This window comes from Papaver somniferum, chromosome 9 (genome assembly GCF_003573695.1).
Source record: "Papaver somniferum cultivar HN1 chromosome 9, ASM357369v1, whole genome shotgun sequence".
Taxonomy (NCBI): Eukaryota; Viridiplantae; Streptophyta; class Magnoliopsida; order Ranunculales; family Papaveraceae; genus Papaver; species Papaver somniferum.
In genome coordinates this window covers 13,539,150-13,566,489 of record NC_039366.1, presented here as the reverse complement: position 1 = coordinate 13,566,489, position 27,340 = coordinate 13,539,150, and the positions used below count along the sequence as shown (strand labels likewise).

General features: G+C 36.6%; 1 protein-coding gene across 1 annotated transcript; it reads right to left on the bottom strand.

The window, feature by feature from the left end:
* Positions 1-24,707: 24,707 nt before the first annotated feature.
* LOC113308755 lies at positions 24,708-27,080 on the bottom strand. The gene is made up of 3 exons (XM_026557220.1): positions 26,942-27,080; positions 26,375-26,848; positions 24,708-25,923 (listed from the first exon to the last, which is right to left on the bottom strand). The coding sequence occupies exons 1-3, from the start codon at positions 27,033-27,035 to the stop codon at positions 24,836-24,838; spliced, it is 1,656 nt and encodes a 551-aa protein (XP_026413005.1). The 5' UTR covers positions 27,036-27,080; the 3' UTR covers positions 24,708-24,835.
* Between the last annotated feature and the right edge of the window lie 260 nt (positions 27,081-27,340).

Genomic DNA, 27,340 nt, shown 5'->3' with positions numbered 1-27,340 from the left:
ATATTAGAGACATAGATTTACTGATCCTATCTCATCAATTGGTAACAATGTTTATTAAAAAAAAACCATTGGATACCTACAATCAGATAACTGATGAAAGAACAAAACTGAACCCAAGTTTTATTTTGCAGACAGAATATGAAAGGAAAAAAAAGAAGAAGAGAGAATAGTAATACCTCCAGTGGTCTGTGATGTATAAGATTGTTCCCAAGGCCTTGTGAGAAGTGAAGAGAGTGATGATAGATCTAAGACCTTCAACTTATTATTCTCATTTTGAGTTGAGGATTCTAGGGCTTAATTTGAGAAGGGTAAACAACGGGACGACGACACGAGAATCAAGGATGCCGGACACGTGTAATATAAGAGGTTCCGATGCAGTTAAAATTCAATGCTGGACAAGTGTAAAGGGGATTACGGGTGTCAATGCAGTTAAAATTCAAAACTGTGACCTAGTTTAGCAATTCCGAATTCCACGTACGTACTACGGTAAAAGTCAAATCTAATCCACGGTTCATGATTACGCAGTAATTTGAAATCCCGTCCACGTACGTACTACACTAAATGTACATATTAAGTTCTAAAAAATCAAGGTAATATTAGTTGAGTTACAATAATACCATCCATATTATTTGGGGTAAGTAAAAAATATATCCAATAAAAATGGAGCAGAAACTCAATTTTCATGTAAAATTATTAAATTTAGTTTTTATTAGATATTATAACTCCAATCATGTCCTTCATCATATATACACAATCTTTTAAAATAGAAAAATTGCAGAAAACGGAAGAGAAATTTTATAAATCAAATTTACAGACATATTCGAGATTTTCTCCACCAGAATCTTTGTGTATTTAGTTCGTATATATCAAATTTCTCCAGATTTCATCAATGTTTTCAATCCAGAAACTTATTTTAGGTTCAATTTCATAACTGATCATCTCATAAATTAATTTGAAATCTCGTTGTCGTTTCAATTTAGTTGATTTAGAGAAGAGATCGCCAATTTCAATCCTTCGAATTGTATTTGAAGATTGATTTTAGAGTTGAACAAATCGAAGAGCTTCAGTTTTTCAGATCTCGTATTCTTTTCAGCTTAATTTGAAGAAAAGAATAGTTTAATCTAAAGTTGTAGTTTAATCCTTTGAATTATCATCTTTAGTCAATCATCTTCAGATTGATCTAATTACAGTAGTCAGATCATTCTTCAAAGATGGGTTCTTGAGCAAAATTCTCATAACAATTGTTCAGAAATCACGCAAGGCTTTTTCAGTTTGTCACGGAACATCAATCAGGACCTTCTGACCAAACCTCCCATACCGCATACTCAGGAATCCAAAAAGAGTCCAAAAAGTAACCGAGAATCTCAGTTGGTCAGTTTCCTAAATGATATGTCAACAAGGTATCCTAAATGCGCATCCCATACTACACACTCAGAAGTCCCTAAAGTTCACAAGGTTGAAAATGTCATCGAAATGACAAGATCGTAGCGTATTTCTATGTGGAACGGAATCCAGTTGCCCCCCGTCCCTGACGATCATCCAGGTTGCCACTCGTAAGTGGGAAGCTAGCCGTACCAACAATGCACACCGTTGGCCAGTTTCCAACGTGTGGAGATAATTTTTCCAATTGTCTTCCTACCGTTCCGAACGGTCTTCCGGATATTCACTTGTAAGTGAAATGCCACTTAGGCCAGGCAAATTCACAGTACTTAAAACAAGCGCAACTCGATCCGCAAAGTAACTAGCATAGAAGTTACAAAAATCTTTCCGGGTAAAAGTTGGCCTAGTCTCCAACTCTAAGTTTCCATTGAAGGAAAATACTCACTAATGAGTCCACTCAGCACTGTCCCTAGAGTTATCTTTGAACCTTCTTTGATACCAACTGTTACGGACCGGAAAATTACGCCTGGTGCGAAGGACATAACCTCCCGATGCGCCATGTTGATGCTACTAACCGAGCCTTAATAGTAGGAAAATGCACATTCATTTTCCCTTGCAATCATGCTCGTAGAGCATGACGTGGCTAACTTAGCTTCCACAATGTTTCATTTTACCCCATGTTCTGCAAAGGGTTTAAATCCATTAAGAAGCTATATTTATTATCTTTTTTGTAATCCATATGCATTGATAATTTTGTCACTAAAATTGACAAAGGGGGAGATTGTTAGAGCATTGCTCGGTTGAACTCACATGCATTGCTATCTCAAGCATGTTTGTCAATGTTAGAGATCAAAACTATAAGTCTTGATTTCTAGCCTATTTATAGATGTCTCGGACTAGGACATAGATAGTGTAGTTGATCTTAGATCTCTCGACGTTCATCTCTTGAAGAAGAAGAACTACTAAGGGGAGCTTGTGGAACTTCTTCTACAAAAGGTATGTGGAGACTTGAACTTATCTATCACTTGGAAAGTCTATTTCTACTATCTCCTATATTGAGACATAATCGCGTTACGATATAGTTTTCTCTATACACATTTGAGATTTTGAGTATATCTCGCTTACACATTTCTCGAAATATGTGTTGGTAAGCTTTCTCTTCGACCAAGTTAATCTTATATCATGAGAAAATTGTCGAGTAACGTCGTACATGGTTTGTGTGATACAATCATTTGATGTAGACTTGGAATGTTTCGATAATGATTATTTCAATATCTTGAAATTGCTTTGATGCTAATAGTGTGTGAAAACGGCTATTGTCATAATAGAAGAATCTTTCAATGATTGAAATAAATAGTTGATGATGTAACCATCTTTCAATATAAGCATATATAGTGTGTTCGCACATTAGTGTATAAATCCATAAACCGGAAGCCAAGAGTATGCATATGTGTGTATACGAAATTGGTGAAGGATACAGGTTGAGTATGCGTACCCGTATGCATACTGGCGGAAGTTCTTGAACCGAGAATTTCTGCTGAGTTTGGTTTTTGACAAACTCTTAACTAGTCACCTTAAGTATGTGTACCCGTACGCATACTGGCGGAAGTTTTCGAACCGAAAATTTCTGCTGAGTTTGGAAAATTTACAAACTCAAAACCGGTTACTTAAGTACGCATACCCGTACGCATACTTAAGCTGGTTACTTTGTCCAATCGGTCAGTTCATGGACTTAAACATTTAAATCATAAGGAATGCAATCTTTGCAAGCCGTGGCTATAATGTCCATGATTGATTCAAGTTGAATCAAACCGATTTGGTTTCAATTGTGTTTTCTAAACAATTGAACAACTCTTTAAATAGTTTCATTTGAGTCATTTGAACTAGTTATGGTTAAGATGAATAAGGTTGATATGAGAGTAATCATATGGCTAACCTCGGTTAACTATTTTATGAACCAACCTGGTGTACACGTTTAGGTACGGTTACATAAAACTAAATGAGGGTACACTTAATTTGTGTGTAACAAGCTAAGTTCGATCTAACGGTTGAAAGATATTAGCTTGGTTGAATCAGATTTTTCATCTAACGGTGATTATTGAATGCTTTGTTACCAAGGTAACTTGGATTGCAAAACCTGATTTGAATACTATATAAAGGAGAACTCTAGCAACTAGGAAACCTAATCCCCACACCTCATGTGTGTTACTAGTTGCATAACTAGAGTCGATTCTCCTTTAACCTTAGGTTTCTTCTCGAGACCCTATAGGTTAACGACTTGAAGACTTCATTGGGATTGTGAAGACAGACCCAACTACTATCTTTGTAGTTGTGTGATCTGGTCTTGTTGTTTCTACTGTGTTGAGTGCAATTGAAATAATTGGATCGACATTTTATATCTCCAATAGGCAAGATAGAAAAGTAATCACAAACAAACTTCGTCTCATCGTTTGTGATTCCACAATAACATGTTTCGCTAGTCGATTAAGTTTATTGTGAGGTGATTTATAATACTAGTTTGTTCTTCGGTAATATAAGTCTGGTTTATCAATTGGTTCCTATTCACCTTGATTTATGAAAACATGGAACAAAAACTCATGGGTATTTCTGTGGGAGACAGGTTTATTCAATCCTATAGACTTTTCTGTGTGAGACAGATTTGTCTATCAAGTCTTCTACTTTGGGTCGTAGCAACTCTTGGTTGTTGGTGAGATCAACTAAGGGAATCAAGTGCATAGTATCCTGCTGGGATCGAGACATAAGGAGCGCAACTGTACCTTGAATGAATGTGAGATTGATTAAGGTTCAACTGCAGTCCAGTACGAAGTTAATTCGTAGTCGGCTAGTGTCTTTAGCGGCTTTATACAGTGTGGTGTTCAATCTGGACTAGGTCCCGGGGGTTTTCTGCATTTGCGGTTTCCTCGTTAACAAAATTCTGGCGTCTGTGTTATTTCTTTTCCGCATTATATTTTGTTATATAATTGAAATATCACAGGTTGTGCGTTAAGATCGATCAATTAGAATATCCAACCTTTGATTGTTGGTTTACAATGATTGACACTTGAACATTGATCTTTGGTACCGTTCAAGTAACTCCTCTATATTCAATCAGGATCGTAGATTTCTATTTGCTGATTGCGTATTGAATTAAGAGTTAGATATATTAAACTCTTTGATATACTTTATTTTAGATTGAGTCTGACTGTCTAGTTGATTCTCTAGAAAGTGTATTGGAGTAAGTCCTCTCAGATTGGCAAATGAATTGTTGTATGTGGTTGTTAGACCCCCGCATTTTCAATTGGTATCAGAGTAGGCAAACACATTAAAGACCTCATAAGTCTGTGTTTGTAGCGATCTTATATGGATGAGAATATCTCTAATATTACGCCACCAGTTCATGGACATTCCAACTTGGTTAATTGTCGTGGCTCCACTGAGAATGCAATTTCAGCATCTTCTCCTAAATTCAGACTTAACTGAGAAGCCAGTCTGGATGAACAGTTAAATAACCTTTCTGATGAAAGTGACTCAGAAGAAGGACAAAGTTTCGAAGAAGAAGTCTCTCAGTACATTATTCCCTTTGATCATCTCCTAAACAAAAATAAGTCAACATCCTGCTTGACTAAATTTTTAACCCCTCTTTGTGTTGAAAACAGAAAATTGAGAAAACTCTTTAAGAGATATGATAGCTTATTACAAGCTGCTCTTAAAGATCGTAACGAAGACATATGTTCAAAAAGTTCTAAATGTGATGGTCTTCGTCAAAAACTCGTCACGTTGGAAGTAAGATTGCAGAAATCAATGCAAGTTGTGTCTCTCAACAAGAATGTTTTAACATCAGATAAAAGGAAATTGGAGACTAATCTTAGTACGGCTCTTAAGAAGGTCAAGGCTTTAGAAGAGAATTTGAAAAAAAATTCAATTCACGCTCTACGAAACTATATTTTATGCTTGGAGCATGTAAAGAACATCTTGATACACGTGGTCTGGGCTATAAAGGAATAGAAACTCCAAGAAGTGGTAAGACATTTTTTGTCAAGGCTAAAAACCTTCTTCAACTACTACCGTAGATATATCTGAAAATAGAGAACGTGATCCTACAAGAACAACTCAGTTGAGAATGGATGTAAATCGTCCGATCAACTGCTTCTATTGCGGTAAGAAAGGTCACATCGAAAAAAGATGTTATCTTCGTCTAAGGAATGAAAAAATTCACGACATTCTCATATGGATGTCCAAGGAAGTAGTCAAACCGGTTCCTCGGTGTTCAGGTAGAAATTCATTCCACAATCAAGAAAAGTGTTCCAGTAGACCAGTTCTTGATCATAAACATAAAAGTTCCTCCACTTACAATGGCAAAAGGAACAAGGTTATATGGATGACTGATAACTCTGAAAATTCTGTAAGAAGGAAAAGATGTCGAAGAAAGAAAATTTCTTCAATACCCTCTCTTTCGCTCAACAATGATCTTTCCTCTAAAACAAGTGTCCCTGATTACATTCATCTCAATAATCGTGTCTCGGAACTCAGGACCGCTATCAGCGGTCTCAAGCGCAAGATCAAGAAGGCAAGGAAAGCAGCTGACCCAGGTAACTCCTGTCATTCTCCTGATAATTCTAGTATAGGGGAGGAGAGTAAAAAAGGAGTGTGTCAACACATTGATGAACTTCATGTTCATCAAAATACAACTTGACTATTCTTTTATGTGTATCCTCTCTATGGACCAATGAGAAGATACACATAACTCTCAATGAAGATATTCTTCTTGAAAAATGGTCTGTGTTGTATTGTGATGACAGTATTCTCTTTCTTCCTATAATTTGCTTGAAACAGTTTTGCTTAAAAATTATTTACATAATGCCTTCTTAAGATACGCTAGTTTTTCTTCCTAGAATAACAGTCGAATCACCTTGTATCAATGATTCCCGTCATTCTCTAAACATGTTTGCTTCATCCGTTGATCGACCTCACCTTGGGTCTTAACCATGTATCTATGCACACCGGCTTGTTATCAAACGTATACAAGAAACACTGGTTTCTCTTGTGAAATTTTCCCTTTAAGTATGTATCAAGTTTTTTATATACGTATACTGATTCGGTAACGCCAAGCGCTCTAATGGATTTGTTTGAGCAAGTGCACGATGAAAGGAAGCAAAAAGGAATACAACTTTGATTATATGACCTTTGAACTTTATGATGATCCCATTCTCGTTATTTTCTATAAAGCAATTGATCATGAAAAATATCTTTCAATCCAGATGTTTGTTCAATTGGTTGGAAATATTCTTCAAGACTTTGAGGTCGTGCGTGAACATCTCGAGATTGCATCAAATAATCTAGTGTTTTTGAAGGAGGAGCTAAAGAAAGCAACTGATGAACTTGCTCTTGTCCGTTCCGTGGTTGCTGATCTTGTTTGATTTTTTCCAGTAAATTTTCTTTCTCATGTTTTTAGAAGAATACTTAGGGTTTGGAATAGCCATTACTGTGAGTACACATAGCTATGTCCAACGATTTTCATCTTCATTTTTTTAGATTTATGTATTTAAATTCTAAGTTATTTGGAAGATGATTTTTGTAATTTTAATCTTTATGATTTTATATATTGCAAATTGTTATGGGATATGTTGTTTACGTCTGTGAACCTGTGACTGTCCCATACTTGTTCAAAAGTTATCTCTATTATGTCGATATGAATGTATTAATGGGAGATAGAATGAACTTTTGACATTACAAAAGTTAAAGCCTTTTATGTCATATTTTTATGGAAGAAAGGATAAAACTTTTGTTTACAAGGATTAAGTCTATTGTATGTAATTGTGCAAATAGTGGTGGAAAATAGAATGAATCCTTGTCTATTCCGCAGTATTGGTCGATCTCCGATCCACATTTTTGTGCAAATGTTGTGTTGCTCCGTAAGGTTCCTTATGATTGAGCATGACCGACTAAATTAATCATTTTCTTTTGGTTATTTTAGTTGTTGCTATGTAAGTTCTCTTATGTCGAGCATGACCAATTGAATTGATCACTTTCTTGTGATTAATTTAGTTGTGTATTCCAATTGAATTAATCATGGGTTTTCTTGTGATTAATTTGATTGTATTTTTGATTGAATTAATCTTTGGTTCTCTTGTGGTTATTTCTATTGAATTTTTTGGATTCAAATTCATGTTTTCATGTAATTTGATTATATCCAAAGAAATCATTCTTTTCTTGTGAAAGTAAGGTCGCCTTTGTTGTTCCTTCGGGGATGACATTTTATGGGGGAGAGTTATTTTTGAACTTGTGCTTAATTGCCAAATATTTGTGGGGAGTGCGGCTGTGGAATATTTAGGGGTTATCTTGTATCTTTATTAACTTCTTAATGAATGCATTTAGATTCGGCTTTATGATGGCGTCTAAATTTGTTGGTATGTTACTACACCTTTTGGTCATGAAGTATCTCTGTGGAAATTTCATTCGGATCCCACTAATTTTTGTACCTTTGCCAATTTTATTGACAAAAAGGAGGAGAATCAATGTGTAGTTCACACTACAAATACATATGGTTTACGGATCATTATGTAAGGGGGAGTGGTTTTCATGTTGAGATATGTATTGACTAAGGGGGAGTGATACATATCACCATAGTATTGTTGTCAAAGTTGTGATACAATTGAACTTTGATGTTGTGTAATAATACTATGACATTGTATAACAATGATTGAGAGCATTTTGTTTTCTCATTGTTATAGCTACGGATCTTCAACAACTGTGATGCTGAACTTACAACCTTTAGGATCATGGAGTATTTGGAAGTGACTTAGATTTAGAGTCGCGTTGAAGATACCAAGGAGATCAAGCATGTGGATGAGAAGCAATATTTTTTATCTTTTTTGTAATCCATATGTGTTGATAGTTTTGTCACTAAAATTGAAAAAGGGGGAGATTGTTAGAGAATTTCTAGGTTGAACTCGCGTGCGTTGCTATCTCAAACATGTTTGTCAATGTTAGTGATCAAAACTATAAGTTTTGATATCTAGCCTATTTATAGATGTCTCGGACTAGGACATACATATTGTAGTTGAGCTTGGATCTCTCGACGTTCATCTCTTGAAGACGAAGAACTACTAAGGGGAGCTTGTGGAACTTCATCGACAAAAGGTGTGTGGAGACTTGAACTTATCTATCATTTGGAAAGTCTATTTCTAATATCTCCAATATTGAGACATAAGTCGTGTTCCAATATAGTTTTCTCTATACACATTTGAGATTTCGAGCTGAGTATATCTCGCTTACATATTTATCGAAACATGTGTTGGTAAGCTTTCTCTTCGACCAAGTTCATCTTATATCATGAGAAAATTACCGAGTAACATCTTACATGGTTTGTGTGATACAATCATTTGATGTGGACTTGGAATGTTTCGTTAATAATTATTTCAATATCTTGAAAATTGCTTTGATGTTAATAGTGTGTGAAAACGTCTATTGTCATTATAAAAGAATGTTTCAATGATTGAAATAAAGAGTTGATGATGTAACTATCTTTGGATATAAGCATATATAGTGTATTCGCACATTAGTGTATAAATCCATAAACCGGAAGCCAAGAGTATGCATATGTGTGTATACAAAATTGGTGAAAGAGATAGGTTGTGTATGCGTACCCGTACGCATACTGGCAGAAGTTCTTGAACCGAAAATTTCTGCTGAGTTTGGTTTTTGATAAACTCTTAACTAGTCACCTTAAGTATGCATACTAGAGGAAGTTTTCGAACCGAAAATTTCTGCTGAGTTTGGAAACTTTACAAACTCAAAACCGGTTGCTTAAGTACGCATACCCATATGCATACTTAAGCTGGTTACTTTGTCAAATCGGTCAGTTCATGGATTTACACATTTAAATCATAAGGAATGCAATCTTTGCAAACCTTGGCTATAATGTCCATGATTGATTCAAGTTGAATCAAACCGATTTGGTTTCAATTTTGTTTTCTAAAAAATTGAACAACTCTTTAAATAGTTTCATTTGAGTCATTTGAACTAGTTATGGTTAAGATGAATAAGGTTGATATGAGAGTAATCATATGGCTAACCTCGGTTAACTATTTTGTGAACCAACCTGGTGTACACGTTTAGCTACGGTTACATAAACCTAAATGAGGGCACATTTAATTTGTGTGTAACAAGCTAAGTTTGATCTAACGGTTGAAAGATATTAGCTTGGTTGAATCAGGTTTTTCATCTAGCGGTGATTATTGAATGCTTTTTTACCAAGGTAACTTGGATTGCAAAACCTGATTTGAAAACTATATAAAGGAGAACTCTAGCAACTAGGAAACCTAATCCCCACACCTCATGTGTGTTACTAGTTGCATAACTAGATTTGATTCTCCTTTAACCTTAGGTTTCTTCTCGAGACCCTATAGGTTAACGACTTGAAGACTTCATTGGGATTGTGAACAAAGACCCAACTATTATCTTTGTAGTTGTGTAATTTGATCTTGTTGTTTCTATCGTGTTGAGTGCAATTGAAATAATTGGCTCGAGATTTTATATCTCCGATAGGCAAGATATAAAAGTAATCGCAAACAAACTTCGTCTCATCGTTTGTGATTCCACAATAACTTGTTTCGCTAGTCGATTAAGTTTATTGTGAGGTGATTGATAATACTAGTTTTTTCTTCGGGAATATAAATTCGGTTTATCAATTGGTTCTTGTTCAACTTGATTTATGAAAACACGGAACAAAAACTCGTGGGTATTTCTGTGTGAGACAGATTTATTCAATCCTATAGACTTTTCTGTGTGAGACAGATTTGTCTATCAAGTCTTCGACTTTGGGTCGTAGAAACTCTTGGTTGTTGGTGAGATCAACTAAGGTAATCAAGTGCGTAGTATCCTGCTGAGATCAGAGACGTAAGGAGCGCAACTGTACCTTGAATCAATGTGAGATTGATTAGGGTTCAACTACAGTCCAGTCTGAAGTTAATTGGTAGTAGGCTAGTGTCTTTAGCGGCTTAATACAGTGTGGTGTTCAATCTGGACTAGGTCCCGAGGTTTTTCTGCATTTGCGGTTTCCTCGTTAACAAAATTCTGGTGTCTGTGTTTATTTCTTTTCCACATTATATTTTGTTATATAATTGAAATACCATAGGTTGTGCGTTAAGATCAATCAATTAGAATATCAACCTTCGGTTGTTGATTTACATTGGTCTTTGGTACCATTCAAGTAACTTCTCTTATATTCAATCAGTCTCGCAGATTTGTATTTGCTGATTGCGGATTGAATTAAGAGTTAGAGATATTAAACTCTTTGATATACTTTATTCTAGATTGAGTCTGATTGTCTAGTTGATTTTCTAGAAAGTGTATTGGAGTAATTCCTCTCAGATTTCCAAACAAATTGTTGGGTTTGATTGTTAGGCCCCCGCATTTTCAACATCATTTACACTGTTCCGGCTGAGGTATGAAGCTTACTTGGTGCATAGTCTGCATATGCACCTTCAACCAACTACCTCTCCCTAAGTATGTCTTAATGACATTTCTAAAACTTGGGAAAGGGTAGAGGATTGACATTCACCAAGTACCAATTTTTAGGTGTTTGCTTCACTATTCATGGTTGTGGTTATGTATCTCTGAATAACTGGCAATGATTGTTGAGTTTATTTAAGTATTGCACAATGATTGAGCAACATCCACTTTGATGTACTGCACAGTGATTGCACAATATTTACTCTGGAATATTGCACAATATTCTCTCGGTCAGTTCGCTCTGGCCTGATGCACAATTGTTATGCGATGTTGGATCTAGGCCAATTGCCTGCATAATGCGCAATGATTTCGTTGCAACTCCCAGGGACATCTACCCAACTGGCCTTGTCACAGACCAGAGAATGTTTACTCCCAATAGGTTGGGTTACGACCCACTTGGCAAGCCCAGACTCTGTGATACGCCAATCGAGAAACCAAGGTTTCAAATTATTCGCACTCTCTGAGCATATGTCACATACCTTAATACTCAGAAATCCCATAATATTTTCCCAACTTCACAAGGGTCATCTTATGGGATACCAGATAAATGTTTTCTATCTTTCTACTGTTCGGATACATTGTATCTCTTGCCAAAGTAGTAGGATACCAGCCGGGTTGCCACCCGTAGGTGACCAAATGGGTAAGAAGTTATCCTGTTTGATTTGAATACATCCTATGAAGATTTGGAGAGGTTAAAACAAGCCAGCAGACGCGTGCATGGAAAGAAAATTTCTTGGGAATATTTTCATTCACTGCCGAGTAATGGGAAGAATTTTTGGATTAATGAGAAGTTATTCTTGGTCCAAAGGTGTTTAAATATAACTCTTGGGTTAGCATAGATAGTTGTCGAGAGTTGGGAGGAGAGAAGGAACGCTGCAGAATCGAGAACCATGATTTCTCTCTGCTCCTGCTGCTGCCATTGATGAAGATGAAGAACACGAAGAACAGACAGCCAAAGACCGTCGTTCTTCAACAGTGTCTAAGACGCACGGCCGTGAGTCGTAGTTCATTGTACAACAGCAGTTATCATTTATCGTTCTTCTTGTAACAGCTGAACAGCGCCTTTGCAACAGTTATTTCTGTTGCGATTTTTCTGTTCAATTGTTTTACACCTTTTCATCATTTGTAAACCACTTTTTGAGCAGTAAATAATTATTTTGAGAGCATTTTTACTATGATGAGCTAAAACCCAACACTGGGACGACGGAGGAGGCCAAAATTCATACTTGAGGTAATTTCATTTAATTCTTTTTTATGACTTTTTCATTAATTTAAAATTAAAATATGATTTGAATTAATTAGTTGTTATTTAATTTGATGATGTATGCTTGGCTTAGGTGTTTTGATACATCATGCTTAGGACTTACAATCAATGTTTTGAAAATCTACTTTGGCAAAATAAGAGTCCATATAATTTATGTTTTGAACTATAATCGCCTAGAATTAAATTCTGAACCACTTGAAAATGAAAAATGACCGAATCTTTAGTCCCAGTACTCTTGCCCATATTGTTAATATTTTTTTTATATATTTTTATTTTTAAATCTTTACAAGTCCGAGCAACGAACCTTTACTACCACTTTCAATACTACAACAAAATGGCGCCGCCGACGAGGACTTGTATATAGGTTTATTTTTATTATTTTTTTATTATTTGTTCCTTTTTACTTTGTTTTTTTTTCTTTGATTTACAGGTTCGAAGTGGAGCACTAAGGACTTGGAGAGGAAAAAGCTTAAAGCGAAAAGCGAAAAGAGAAGAAAAAAGGACAATTTTAGGATTTAATTTTTAATTTTTAATTTTTTTAGTGTGTGTGAGGAAAACTGTAAAAAAATTTTTATTTTGGACTTTGGACTTTAAACAATTGGACTTTATTTTATTTTTTTAACCCTACGGAAGGGTATTATTATTATTAAAAAATAAATAAATTATATAAACTGTGTGCAGGGAAGGACGACGATTATTATATCGTCTCGGCCCCTCGGGTTCGTACATGACATAGGAGTCGTGGCCCGAGTCGACTTCAACGGTTCTTCGCCCGTCTGGTACGGGAGGTAAGTCCATGGAAACACTCGCGAATCTTCTGCAAGCGGGTTACTGTCTGCCTTAAGGTGATAATTGTTTGAGGACGAACCGGACTGTCTTTATTTTCCTAGTAAAGGGAAAGGCCTGGCCTAAACAAGATAAGGGTTCGGATTTCATCACCGTTCCCTTCTTGCCCGCCTTAGGAAAACGAAACCTAACGCGAACCCAAGCTTAAAATTTGGAATAGAACGAGACCGATAGGGTAACGAGCTTAATAGGAAACTCGTTCGAAAAATATTGGTTGCTCTTTAAGCACACTCCAAAGTTCATGATGGTTTCTGTGAGTTGAATGCGTGATTGCGCCTCCTTGTGATAGCGGTGAGGCCTTGGGTATCAAAGCTCCACTGAGCTTCCCTCGCCTCAATTCAACTTACTTTGACTCAGATTGGTTCCAGAGGGGTTTGCTCAAATTGCAACGAATTCCCTTTCGAAAGATAGAAGCTGGTCTAGAAACAATCTAAGTGGAGCCATCATTCTTTTTGTTTGCTAGAAATCTTTAGGTTTATTTTGGTGGAGTCGAGTCGGCCTTGTTTGTGGTTGTGTAGAATTCCCTTGCAATTAAGAATGTCGAACTGGTATGATAGAAGCCAATACAATGATTATCGACCTGAATTTGAATATGGACATCATCCTTTTTATGACCATGTTGGGAATAGTGGTTGGGAATGCCATCCTTTAGAAGGATATGGGTCATACCCTGGTGAGCCCAATTACTATCCACACATGCATCAATCTTACGAGAAAGAAGATTATAGTACTAGTTCTTCGTCTCTAGAGGATACAGTCAAACTATTGAAAAGTAGTCCTTTTTATGATCCCTCTGTTCCTATTCCTCCTTTAGAAGAGTCCCTCAGGGAGTTAACTGAGTCGACACGTAAGTTAGCTGAGATGAATAGTGTAGTTATAGACGAAAGAACTACAATAATGAGTGAACTTTCTATAGAGGAATCCCTCAAGCTGATGGATGAGACGAACGAAAGACTTGCTAGAAATAATCTTAATTTCCAAAACAGTGTTTCCAATTTTACCCTTGATGTAAATAGTGAATATTTGCCTAATTTAGAGGACGAGGTTAGAATAAAAGACACTACTTATTTAGATAAGGTTCAATCATTTTCTTACTATGATGATGAGGATAGCAGTAATGAAGAATCCGAAATATGTAGGCATAGTGATCAGGAGTCTAGTAATCCAATTGAGATGTATAGTGATTATATTATTTCTAGTTCAAATCCAAATAATTTTTATGATTATTCACCTATTCAAAAGGACGAGGATTTGATTAGGGATACCACCGTTTTAGACGATGTAGTTATTCCTTTTGATTACGAAGCCGATAGTGGGTTAGAGGAACGGGTTCATTTCGAAAATACTGTTCTAGAGTCTAGCGACTTAGAAACAATAGTCTTAGACAAAGAAGATGAACTTGTAGAGATGAGTGAGTATGAACCTGACTTAGAAGAATCAATTGACCATTTCCAGGAATCTGATGACCTAGAAATTAGGGAAGTTGTGACTAGTCTTTCTAGAGACACAGAAAACTCTAAGTTTGGGGGTGATTATCATTCTCCATGTGCTTTAACTCTTAGAAAGTTCCCTCGTGTAGGACTTGACATTTATGCCTCAACCATTTTACAAGATTATCTTCATACTTGTTTTCTCGAACCTAATAATGTCCATAGAAAAGCTCAGTTGTTAGAAACCCATCCTCTGGTTGATGTGGTTAGCCTAGGAAATAATACCAAGATTGACTTTGTTTTCCCACCAAAAACTTTTCTACCAATTGTGGGAACATATAAATTTCAGATGTGTCAATTATTAAGTTTTGAGACTAAACCTAATTACTTTAGGAGATTAGGGTCGACACATCTGTTTAAGGAAGACCACCACTCTCTTTGTGGTCAGCTGTGTAAGTCAAATCTGATTGACTTTAAGGATCCCCAGTTATTCAGGTTGTTATTATTTTTAATTGAGTTTTTCCAGACTTTTAAACCTGAACTGTTGGATCTTAGCTATGAGGAAGTGCATCCAATGAAAATATTCTATCAAGATCCTTTCATAGAACCTGAACCTGAACCACAATGGGACATAGGTATCTTAATCAGGAAACTAGATAAGGGTATGCAGTACATGTTCATTTTCTTGGTTTGTTGCAGATTCCTTTTACTTGTGATAGCTCTATTTGGTTTCGATAACCCTCAATTATTTCGGCTATTGCTATATGATTCGAGGTGATTAAACCTTTCTTAGTCTGGCTGAAGACTATAAACTTAGCACTTCTTGGGAGGTATCCCATGCTCATGCAACACGGTAATATCTTTCCTTAACTCTTTCGCTTCAAATGGTAACAATTTCTCCTTGTTCATGCTTTTAGTTTCATCTTTAGAACATTGAGGACAATGTTAGATTTAAGTTTGGGGGTATGGGAAAATCTTTTAGTTGCAATAAATAAACTCCAGAGCCTAGATATTTACGCCTATTAAGGATAACACTAACCAATCTAAGTGGATGGAAACATTTTTGTTTTAGGAGCTGAGGAACCAATTTGACTAGATGGAAACATCTATAGAGTCTATTCATAAAAGCACAGAGCTCAGGTGTTAGAAATAACATGATAGTTTCGCCATATCTCGTCGAGTCCTTTCACTTTCTATTTTTAGTTTTCTTTTATTTCAAGTGATTTGGTGGGGCACACGATTCAAGTTGTTACCTTTGCTAGGGTGAAATAGAGTGACTGAGTTACCTTTTTAAAAAAAAATTTATACCGGACCAGTTAGACCAATCGGAATAAGTATTAACACTTGGATAGCAATATGCATGTGTTCTCCCTGTTTCCGTCGCCTAAGCAAGCGTGGAATGCAGGACCCGTGGGAACTATCGTGTAATCTGCTGACAAGAAGCATGCGCTTGGATCAAAAAGATCTATTCATGCCGTTAAGTTTAAAAAAGAAAAAAAATGATTATTGTTATGTGTAGTCAACTGCTGGTTCCCTTGTATTTGCCAGTTTGTTGATCTAGATTTAAGTTATTGACCACTGGTTCCCTTGTATATGCCAGTGTGTTAATATTAGTCAGACCGGTATCTCAGTCATTTAGGTTAGGTTCATCTTGGCAGAGGCCTTCAGACAGATATGGGAAACACCGTTCACTTTTCAACCATCTACATTTTTCTTTTTCCATCTTCTTAATCTTTTCATGTGATTAGTCTGAATCCGAGTATGATGTCCATCGTGAAACTATCTTAGTAGAGCTCTGTCACTTATATGAGTTTTAGTATGCTTGAGTGCAAACTCGTATACAACAATTGGAATTTCGCGTCAGGGTACTTCCTCCTGTAATTAATAAGTATGCCAACCAAGGAGGTTCTTTAGTTCTTTCCAAGATTTTTCGTAGACAGCTAGGGTCTGGAATATTGGTTTTTGTGGGTACACCTCTGATAAACCCACCCGAGATTAACTCGGTCACTTTTCAAGAATAAATTTTGCTCGAGGACTAGCAAATAATAAGTTTGGGGGTATTTGATAGGCACATTTTTGTGTCTAATTTGATCTCAATACTATATATTGTTGGCACTCGATTTTGTACAAATTTTGTTATTTTATGTATTTGTAGGTATTTTTTGGAAATAAATATTTTTGGAAAATTCGGCTCGAAAAGTTGATTTTGTCACCCGGAGGACAAGTGTTATTCGGACTCTCGCTTTTGGATAAGGGGTAACCTAATTACTAAGGGGCACCCCCAGATCACCCCAAGGTAGATGCTATTCGCACCCCATTTCTGGTTAGGGGAAAGAAAACCTTCTTTTTCCTAAATTCAAAAACCAAAATTGGCGGGAAAAAAAATGTTATCAACTGGCAGATTTAGGGTTGGCAGTTTGGACGGGATTAAAGGAGACTTAACGACCCAAATTGATTGGGTTTGTTCTTAGGGCCTAGACAGAGCTGGTATGGGTGTTCAAATCGAGTTAGTTGGGTTGGATAATCGTGGGATGCGAAAACAGGGAAGTTGAGTTATTATCGGCATTTTCTTGTTTATATGTAAGTTACGTGACCAAATGGGTAAGAAGTTATCCTGTTTGATTTGAATACATCCTATGAAGATTTGGAGAGGTTAAAACAAGCCAGCAGACGCGTGCATGGAAAGAAAATTTCTTGAGAATATTTTCATTCACTGCCGAGTAATGGGAAGATTTTTTGGATTAATGAGAAGTTATTCTTGGTCCAAAGGTGTTTAAATATAACTCTTGGGTTAGCATAGAAGGTTGTCGAGAGTTGGGAGGAGAGAAGGAACGCTGCAGAATCGAGAACCATGATTTCTTTCTGCTGCTGTTGTTGCCATTGATGAAGATGAAGAACACGAAGAACAGACAGCCAAAGACCGTCGTTCTTCAACAGTGTCTAAGACGCACGGCCGTGAGTCGTAGTTCGTCGTACAACAACAGTTATCATTTATCGTTCTTCTTGTAACAGCTGAACAGCGCCTTTGCAACAGTTATTTCTGTTGCGATTTTTCTGTTCAATTGTTTTACACCTTTTCATCATTTGTAAACCACTTTTTGAGCAATAAATAATTATTTTGAGAGCATTTTTACTATGATGAGCTAAAACGCAACACTAGGACGACGGAGGAGGCCAAACTTCATACTTGGGGTAATTTCATTTAATTCTTTTTTATGACTTTTGCATTAATTTAAAATTAAAATATGATTTGAATTAATTGGTTGTTATTTAATTTGATGATGTATGCTTGGCTTAGGTGTTTTGATACATCATGCTTAGGACTTACAATCAATGTTTTGAAATTCTACTTTGGCAAAATAAGAGTCCATATAATTTATGTTTTGAACTATAATCGCCTAGAATTAAATTCTGAACTACTTGAAAATGAAAAATGGCCGAATCTTTAGTCCCAGTACTCTTGCCCATATTGTTAATATTTTTTGTGTATATTTTTATTTTTAAATCTTTACAAGTCCGAGCAACGAACCTTTACTACCACTTTCAATAGTACAACAGTAGTCAGATACCATCTACCGTTATATCTAACGGTCTTCCGGGTTGCCACCCGTAGGTGGGGGGGGGGGGGGCAGTGGGCCTGGAAAACTCACAGTACTCAGTCAAGCTCAACAAAATATCCTTTATAAATTATATGAAGTGGAAAACAACAATCATCTCCTTCCTATGTAGTATGAAGGACCAGTACTGCAACTACCTCTTACCAACAATATATAATGTCAAGGTTGCGATCATCTCTGAATAGATGGTATGAACTTCCAAGCAGTAACCAACTCATTTCCGACGATACGAACAACCTCGCAGGGTTTTGCTGAACCACATAGCGGCTGCCTACGTACCCTCTCCGTTGCTCGAAGGGGTCAAGCACGACCGTAGTTCGTAAATTATTTAGATAATATGAACTACCCTCAATAGTATCAATTATCTCTTACCACATATCAAGTAAACTTATCCCACTTTCAGTGTACATACCCGAGTAAGTCAATCAGTAATTCGGTTACAGAAAAGCAACATCAATAAAATTTAAATGAATTGATATCTACTAACATAAACATATAAGACCATGTTAAGAGTAAATTCCAATCATTTCAGATCCGTATCTACAAACATCAAAAAATTCAGTAAGCGTACTACAAAGAATGGTTATGAAAACACAAGATAGAAGGCACCGACTACATTTGAACCAATATCATAATTGTACCTTTGAAAGAATTACCACTCACTAAAAACTCCACTTAGACACAATTATATGTTAATTCTATCTATACACGTATACTTACATTTGGTCCTAACCAGCACTATTTCAAAGGTATGTAGCACCAAATATTAACCTATGTAGCACCAACCCAATTTATTAATTTACAAGAATTTTAATATTAAACTCTCGATTTTGAAGAATCCCAAATTCTCATGAAGAACCCTAATTCTCAAATTCATAAATGGAAACATCAAAACATGAAATTTATGTTATTTGCTAATGAACCATTGTTCCAAAATATATGAGCTTCAAAAATCAATACTAAATCAAAGTAAACCAGCTCAAATAACAATTAGGAAAAGTTTAGTAAAACTAGAAAGAGGAGGAAGAAATTGTATACCTTACATGCAAACACACAACAAGTAACAACAACGAATCTAATGATTTTTTTTCCAAGCTCCACACAATTTATTTCTCAAACAAATTTTCTAGAGTTCCTTCAATAAAAAATCTCAAGGGAAAACAAAAAATAGGAAGAGAAGAGAAAGTGTTAAAAATGAGCCCTTTCTATTTCTCTTTTTATTTTCTTTTTATTTTGGTTCATTAACCAAATTACCCTTGACTGCTTCCTTGTGTAACATGTGTACACCTTGCATGGAGATATATTAAGCACCCATATTTAAGATTAACGCAAAGTTGAATTTAAAAAAAAAAAACTATCATCTCCTGCGAAGAAACCCATAAATTGCTGAAGGCAGACAATATTAAATTTTCATTTTCTTATTTTTAGCACACTTATGTAGAATTTGATTTTTAACTCAATGGGTTTAGTTAAATCCGAGAAAAGGTTCGTACTGTTACAGGTCTAATGCATCATGATGATGCAACACTGGCCCTTGACTAATATGCCTTCGAAATGCGCCAAACTTGACGATATATTGGCTCTAGGACAATGTTCCTCATAACGCAACAGAAAATTGAGAAGAAGTTTCATCTCATGTCATGGCGCATCTTTGAGCATGCGTCATTCTAAAAATTTGGGGTGTTACATCAACCAGAAGATTACGCCTGGTGCGCCTGGGCGTGCAGGCCATAACTTCCCCGATGCGCCATTTTGATGCTACTAACCAGGTCTTAACACTAGGCAAATGCACGTTCATTTTTCCTTGCAAGCATGCTCGTGGATCATGATGCCACTAACTTAACTTCCACACAGTTCCATCTTATTCCCTGTTCTGCAAAGGGTTTAAAGCCATTAAGGTTATTGCCAATGCATGTTTATGTGCATCTATGGCATTTGGGTCCTTTCTAGGCATAGAACATACCTTGAACTTGCGCGTAGGCCATTGCGTCCTAATTTCCGTCTTTATTTATCTTAGGCATTGTTGAGAGCATGCACTTGTCTTGCTCGTGCCAAGGGTGCATCAATGAGGCTCATGTCGTACTCTCTTTGGATTACGCAAGCTCCGCTAACTTGTATATTGATGTAACTTACTTTCTTGGACATGCCCAATTTTGCAATTGGTGCATATGCTGACACCGTGTAACTTTATAAGCAGTATGAGCATCTAGTGAATGGCATGCAACTAACCTCATCAAGTATGGTCACAATCATCTCTTGCATCGCAATACCGAGCCAGATGATATGAGAGGCCAATATGACGGAATAATCTCACAATTAGATGATATGAGCGACAACGTGCTGAACCGGCAACGCTGCATATCATTGCGGATTCCTACATACCCTTCACTACTCTAAAGGGATCAAGCACATACCATAGTTCATCCTAGAAGGGACCGCAACATAAGCCAACTTATATTGCGCGGTTGTGGCTTAGCAATAATGGTAATGGCCTTGTCCGTATAGGTCGTTCCGTCAAAATGCAAAAAGGTTGCGTATTATTGAGTCCGCGACATGGCATAGTGATGCCTAAGAATAAAATGCCCTATCTGCAAGGTTATGCAGCTACAAATAAGGCCTAAGCATCATTTACACCGTTCCGGCTAAGCTATGAAGCTCACTTGGTGCATAGTCTGCATATGCACCTTCAACTAACCACCCCTCCCTATATATGTCTTAATGACATTTCTACAACTTAGGAAAGGGTAGAGGATTGACATTCACCAAGTACCATTTTTGAGGTGTTTGCTTCACTATTCATGGCCGTTGTCATGTATTTCTGAATAACCGACAGTGATTGCTGAGTTTACTTCAGTATAGCATAATGATTGAACAACATTCACTCTGACATATTACAAAATGGTTGCGCAATATTTATTATGGCATATTGCACAATGGTTGCACAATATTCTCTCGGCCAGTCCGTTCCGGCCTGATGCACAGTTGCGGTGCGATATTGGATCTTGGCCAATAGCCTACGTAATGCGCAATGATTGTGCTGCAACTCCCAAGACCATATACTCAACTGTCCTAATGCATCATTGGACCTTGGGAAATATGCGTTCGAAATGCGCCATACTTGGCGCTCTATTGGCTCTAGGCTAATATTCATCCTAACACGATAGAAACTTGAAATGGAGCTTCATCTCATGCGATGGCGCATCTTTGAGCATACGCCATGCTAATTTTTGTTGTTTTTTATGGCTAAAAAATTATGGATATACCTGGGGCCTTTTGGGGCCTCAATAACATGATATTTTTCTTTTTTAAAGAAAGTCATAGACTCATAAATAACTTTTTTCCTTGAAATGGTCTTAGTTAGAACGATTTTTTGGGACCATGGTTTTTTTTGAGACCATGGTTTTATTTTGGGTAAAGGCATTAGAAGTAATTTTAAGTCACCCCATATCTAGTTATTTATTTAATACCTAATCTACCCTCTTAATTAATTTTAGGTTATGAATGATTTAGTTAAAAACAATTAGTGAGATTAAATTAAAAGATGGGTTTATTATTAGTTGAGTAGAATTATTGAGAGAGTAGAGTTAGAGAAGATGAAGGAGAAAAACATGAAAAATAATTTTTTTTTCAATTCACTAAGTTTGAGTATTCAAATGATGAGAACTCATCTGATTCTTCATCTCCATCCTCTCCTAAAATATTTGTTAATCTTCAAAATGATCCGGATTTGAACTGGATTTTGAACAGTTCGGTTACTTTATATGAAGAACAAGTAACCGAACTCATCTCAAGCTGTAGTTCGGTTGCCCAGTGAAATGAACAAGTAACCGAACTCATCTGAAAGTTAGTTCGGTTACTTGTTCCAAACACTCAGGTTACCGAACTCTCAAATAATAGAATTTCTAGGAGTTACAGCGTTATGTTCGGTTGGTTCTCAACTAACCGAACTTTGGTGTACAAAGTTCGGTTGGTTCGCAAACTGCATGCACTTTTGATCTAACCGAACTTTACGTAATATAAGAGTATATAAGTTTACAAAGTTCGGTTCTTTCGCAAACTTGAACCTAACAGCTAACCAACCGAACTCAGAGTTCGGTTTCCGCGATAAAATTGTGAAGTTACCAAACTTAACAAACAAAAAAAATGTGAAGTTCCAGCGTCTATTGGCTAAGTTCGGTTACTTTGTAGTGTTAAAAGTTTTTGCGAACAAACCGAACTCTATTGGCTAAGTTCGGTTATTTTGGAACTCAACATAGTGGCCACAACAACACAGTTCGGTTAGACTGGACTTGTTTTTTTCCCGGTTCTAAGGGTGGAGTTCGGTTACTTTGTAGTTTTAAATTTTTTTGCGAAACAACCGAACAGAGAGTTCGGTGACTTAGTTTTAAATCCAATAGAACCGAACTGTTCTTCATGTTCTTCATTTTCAAGAAGTTCGGTTAGTAAACTAGGTTTTTTTGGAAAATCGGCCTAACCGAACATGGCTCTGTAACTCCTATTAAAACCCTATTTTGATGATTTCTATTCGATTGAAGCAATCAAAATCAAATTAAAGTGAAGGGTTTGTTGGAAAATACCTCCGGAGTGATCCCATGGCAGAATCAGGTTGCGGCTGGCGTCTTTTATACTCGATAAAATTATTATGTAACCGAACTTAATTGTGATTGCATTGATGTTGTTACATTTCTTAAATAGGCGGTGGCGGCGGTGGTGGTGGTAATCGGTGGTTGGTGGTGGTCGTAATCGGTGGTTGGTGGTGGTGATAATCAGAGGTGGTGGTGGTGGTAAACGGCGGTGGTGGGCGGTGGTGGTGGGAGGAGGTGGTGGTTATATATATAGGTGGTTATTAGGTTTGTTTTAAATTAAATTAGGTTAAGGGTAGTTAGTCATTTCAACGTTTTAGGACACCCCTTATCATTATAGGGAAGGTGGCCTAATAAAATCATGGTCCCCTCCAAAAAACCATGGTCCCTAAAAAATCGTTCCTTAGTTATGCTTGTGACGAGAGGTGTAAAAGGTGCCGGCCCAGCAGCGTAACCCAGCCCACGAAGTCATGTGACTTGTTGTGCTGTGACGAAAATTCGGGCGTGCCGTGCTGTGTGGTGTTAGACGTGTTGTGTCAGGAAAATAAAGTGATGTGTCATTCCATACTGTGTCGAGCACATTTAATTTATGTTCCCCAACATAAGTATTTTCTAAATATTTAAATATTATATTTAGTCCACATATAACGATGACAAAATGTTCGGCTAGAAAAAATACTATTTATGAAAGATACACACAATATATATGATGTATTAAGCCATGTTATGTAGTGTTTTATGCATATTATGACATGCTTTCTTAACGTGTTGTGTTGTACCATGTATTGTGCTGAGCTACTGCGCCGATTAGTATAGTCCATCCCAGCCGACGAAACTAACATGCTGTCCCATGCCAGGTTAAGTCACATCCTGGGCTGGGATATGCTCAGATTTTAGAGTGATTTATTAGGTGCGCTCGTGTTGACACATGCCGATCTACACCTCTACTTTTGACTTTGATTAGACACCAGAACATATATTTTTACCTAATGTGAAATAGACGCTATAATTTAGTGTAATGAAACTAGTGATTTCAATAGGTCTGAGTGCTCCAGGTTTTCACTGGACCCCCGACCCTACTTATAAACGTTGGTTTCAGCTTTTATCGATTTGGGATCTGGTTTCTAAATTTGTGGAGAAATAGCTAGACCCGTCATAAACCCCGATATCCCACGTTTTGAGTATTAGCATCGAAAAACTTTTGCTTTTCTTTTTAGTTCAAATTATTTTTATACAAATTTATTATCATTTCTTAAATAAAGATTCATGATAAAAGAAAAATGTAAAGTGTAAAATGATCAAAAATCAAAGTCTAACTAGATAAATCTTTTCAATTTTACTAAAAGAGCTAATAAATGAAAGAAATAAATGGGAGCCCGATACCCACGGTTACCCACCAGGAAGACTCGCTTGGACCTAATAATTTTTTTTGGTACAAACTCGTATGCACTTCGGACATCTGCCTAATAGATATAACTTTGGGACCCGAAATCCGATTAGAGTTGCAGGGATCAGGTTCAGTTCCCCATAATTGGTTACCCATTGATACCCCTTTGGTTTTATTGTATTTGTTCATATATATACCTACTTTGATATTCTTGATTGGTGTACACACTATTGTATAATATATGACATTGGGAGACCTTCTCATGTTCCTTAAAAAAAATAAAAATTAATTAACTTAATTTAATGATTAAACTGGTAATTACACTAACTTAATTAGAAAGGGTATTCTATTAAGATAAGTATTTGGAAAAGGGTAGACTTACCTCTAAATGTTTTACAAACATTAAAATCTTGGTTCCTCTCCAAAATGAAATGGTGCCCAAAAAATCGTTCCTTACTTATCAGTTAGAAAAATATTTATCCGTTGATGTATCACATGCAGTTACGTAGCCATTGAGTATGATATTATATTGCTTTAAAAAGAGAAAAGAAAAAGAATTGTGGACAGAGTTCCCATAACTGTAACTTCTTTTTCTTTTTTTCAGATCAGGGTTTCCATAACTTTACTTTCCCGATCTTCTTATGATGATGGTGAAAATGTGGGCATATGGACTTACTCATTTTGCAATTTACATCACATTATTTTTCTTTGGCAAATAATTTTTATTTTGAACATCAAATTTTATGGCACAGGGATACAGAAGAAAAGAAATAAATGATGCTGAATTCATGGTGATGTCTGCCAAACATCAAGCTTTAAACTCGTTCTTCGCCGTTCCAACTACTTTTCATTTTGGGACCTGTAGGCCCTTCTTGCCCAAGCACTTCATTTGGCAACCCTTTCATAATTCTATAAAATGCATCCTTAAGCTTTCCAGGAAGAAATCTCCCAATACCTTTCAGCTCACGAGCAATATCGTACTCAATTTTAGGACCCCATTCTCTAGCATAGTTCAGCCAAGGCGGTTCAACGATCGTACCCAAGTACTCTGCTGAAACAATCTCGTACCTCTCTCCCGTGTTCATCACAGTTTTACTCTTTGCGGTGTCGTTGCGTATGCCAATGCCACCATTCCCTTGTACAACAAGCCCTGGTTTCGGATAAAATGCATGGCCGTGCAAGGAAGAATACGCGACAGGTTTATTACCATCTTGAAATTCAAGCTCTGGGGAATTCACCCAAATCCCTTTACTATGCTCAGAGAAGTAAACACTGTGAAGTTCTCCACTGAAATTACTGATCCTTAATGTTAGATGCTCCCAGTCACCAACATGTTCTCCAATCCTCCCTAAGTTAACATTGATGAACTTGATTTTTGCCCTCGCAGGGCCGTTAAAAGGGTAAAAAACCCAGATGGCTATGTCAGTGTATGTTCCGCCGAACATTGGTTTCACTTGTAGATAAGTCTCTGAGCTTTGTAAATCTCCTTTCTTAACCTTTTCTTTAGATCCTTTATCACTAGGAAGGTCTAACCAATACAATCCATCACTTGAACCACCTTGCGGAAGGTTCATACCATTTGAATCAATAGGAACAGGATTGGATTCATTACCTCGGTCGTGTAATAGAACTCCATTGTTGAAGTACCAACTCACAGACGAAGGGAGATAAGGTTCGTCGGGATGAAAGTAGACTAGTGGAGAATAAGTTTGAAAGAGTGTTTGAATCTGGTTTTGGTTCGGCATACATGATGATAAATTTGAATCACTATTCTTTAAACAAGACATTGTTGATGATGATGGAGTGCTGGTTCCACCCATCTCGGTTGTAAATGTACCAACGGAAACGCCGAGAGCTTGAGGTCCTCTACTTGTTGGTCTCAAATTATAGACATTGATCCCATCTGATTGAAAAATGGATTTTTTAGCTTGTAAGAGATTTGGCATGCAATAAACAAACAAATGTAGTCCTAGAGTACATGTCGATTTTGCGGTAACTTAATTATTTGACGGAAAATGGATCATTTGTCCAAATATTTTTAAATCACGGTTTAAATGGACGAGTAAAAAATAGTTTGGGTGAAATGGCCAAAAAAAAAATATAGTAAGGATGAAACTGTTTCATCTTAGCTTAAATTTAAAAAATAGCAAGGATGAAACTGGATACATCCTGTGTAAATTAAAAATAAGAAAAAATATTTGAAAATGGGCAGGATGAAACTGGTTACATCCTGCCTATTTTTACATTTTTGTCCATTTAAACAGTATTAAAATTTAACTGTCCATTTCACTCAGGAATTGTTGATTTTGGTCTTTTTAACCAATTTTGTGATTATTTGATGATTGTAAACTTACCTCCTCCCCATACAATGCTTGCATGTTCACAAGAGTCCGTCAGGTCTGATCTAACACACCGGATTTTATCAAGGCCTGGCTTATCGCGGGAGTTAGTCACGATATTACCAATAGCGTTATATCCTTCAGGAGGAACTGGTGACCAGATATAACCAACTCCATCTTGTTTAAGGTTCGAATTTTCGCTACTCCAAATCAACTTGTAGTCCACCGGGATAGCAAGGGATGGTGATTTGATGCAACCGACATCCTTACCAACAAGTACCCAACCGTAAAGAGGTTGGTTATTAGGTTGGCAATAAGAACCCAGACTAAAGTATCCTCTAGGTATGGGCGATGGTTCAAAGAAAGACGCCCCACGGTTATCTGGCCCGCCTTCTTGAATTGCCCAAATTTTGTTAAATGTAGATATCTGGCGTACTTCTAAACCTCCAAGATTTATTCTTCCACTTCCAAAACCTGTTCCATTTGTATCTATACTAATATCCATACAAAATCATCAAACATACATTCCAAAAGCATAAATTATACGTACAAATGAAGATGGAATATCGAATTAGTTAGTACCTGATTGTGGCCAAGAGGGTAGAGGCAAAGGTAGATTGAAAGTTGTCTCAATTGGCATGGCTTTAGTTTCTCCAAGAGATAGAAGATTACCCATTAGCTAGTTTTGAAAATGGAGTATTGCGAATGTATTACTTTTTGAGGTTTGTTTCTTTAAGTATAGAGGAGAAGAGAGTTGGAAGCTAACAATTGTTGGCATGGTTTGTTTGTTTTAGTATATGACGTGCAAGAAATCTTATTAGTTGTTTGCAAGCTTTGGAGACCAAGCTCTTCAACAGTTTTCCTGTTCCTACTCATGGCAAACCAAAGATTTCTTCTATTGCACTCATGTAATCAACTTCCTCCCCATGACTTAAAGCTTAGTCAATAAGTGTTTAATGCAAGTTTTATCCTGGGGTCGGG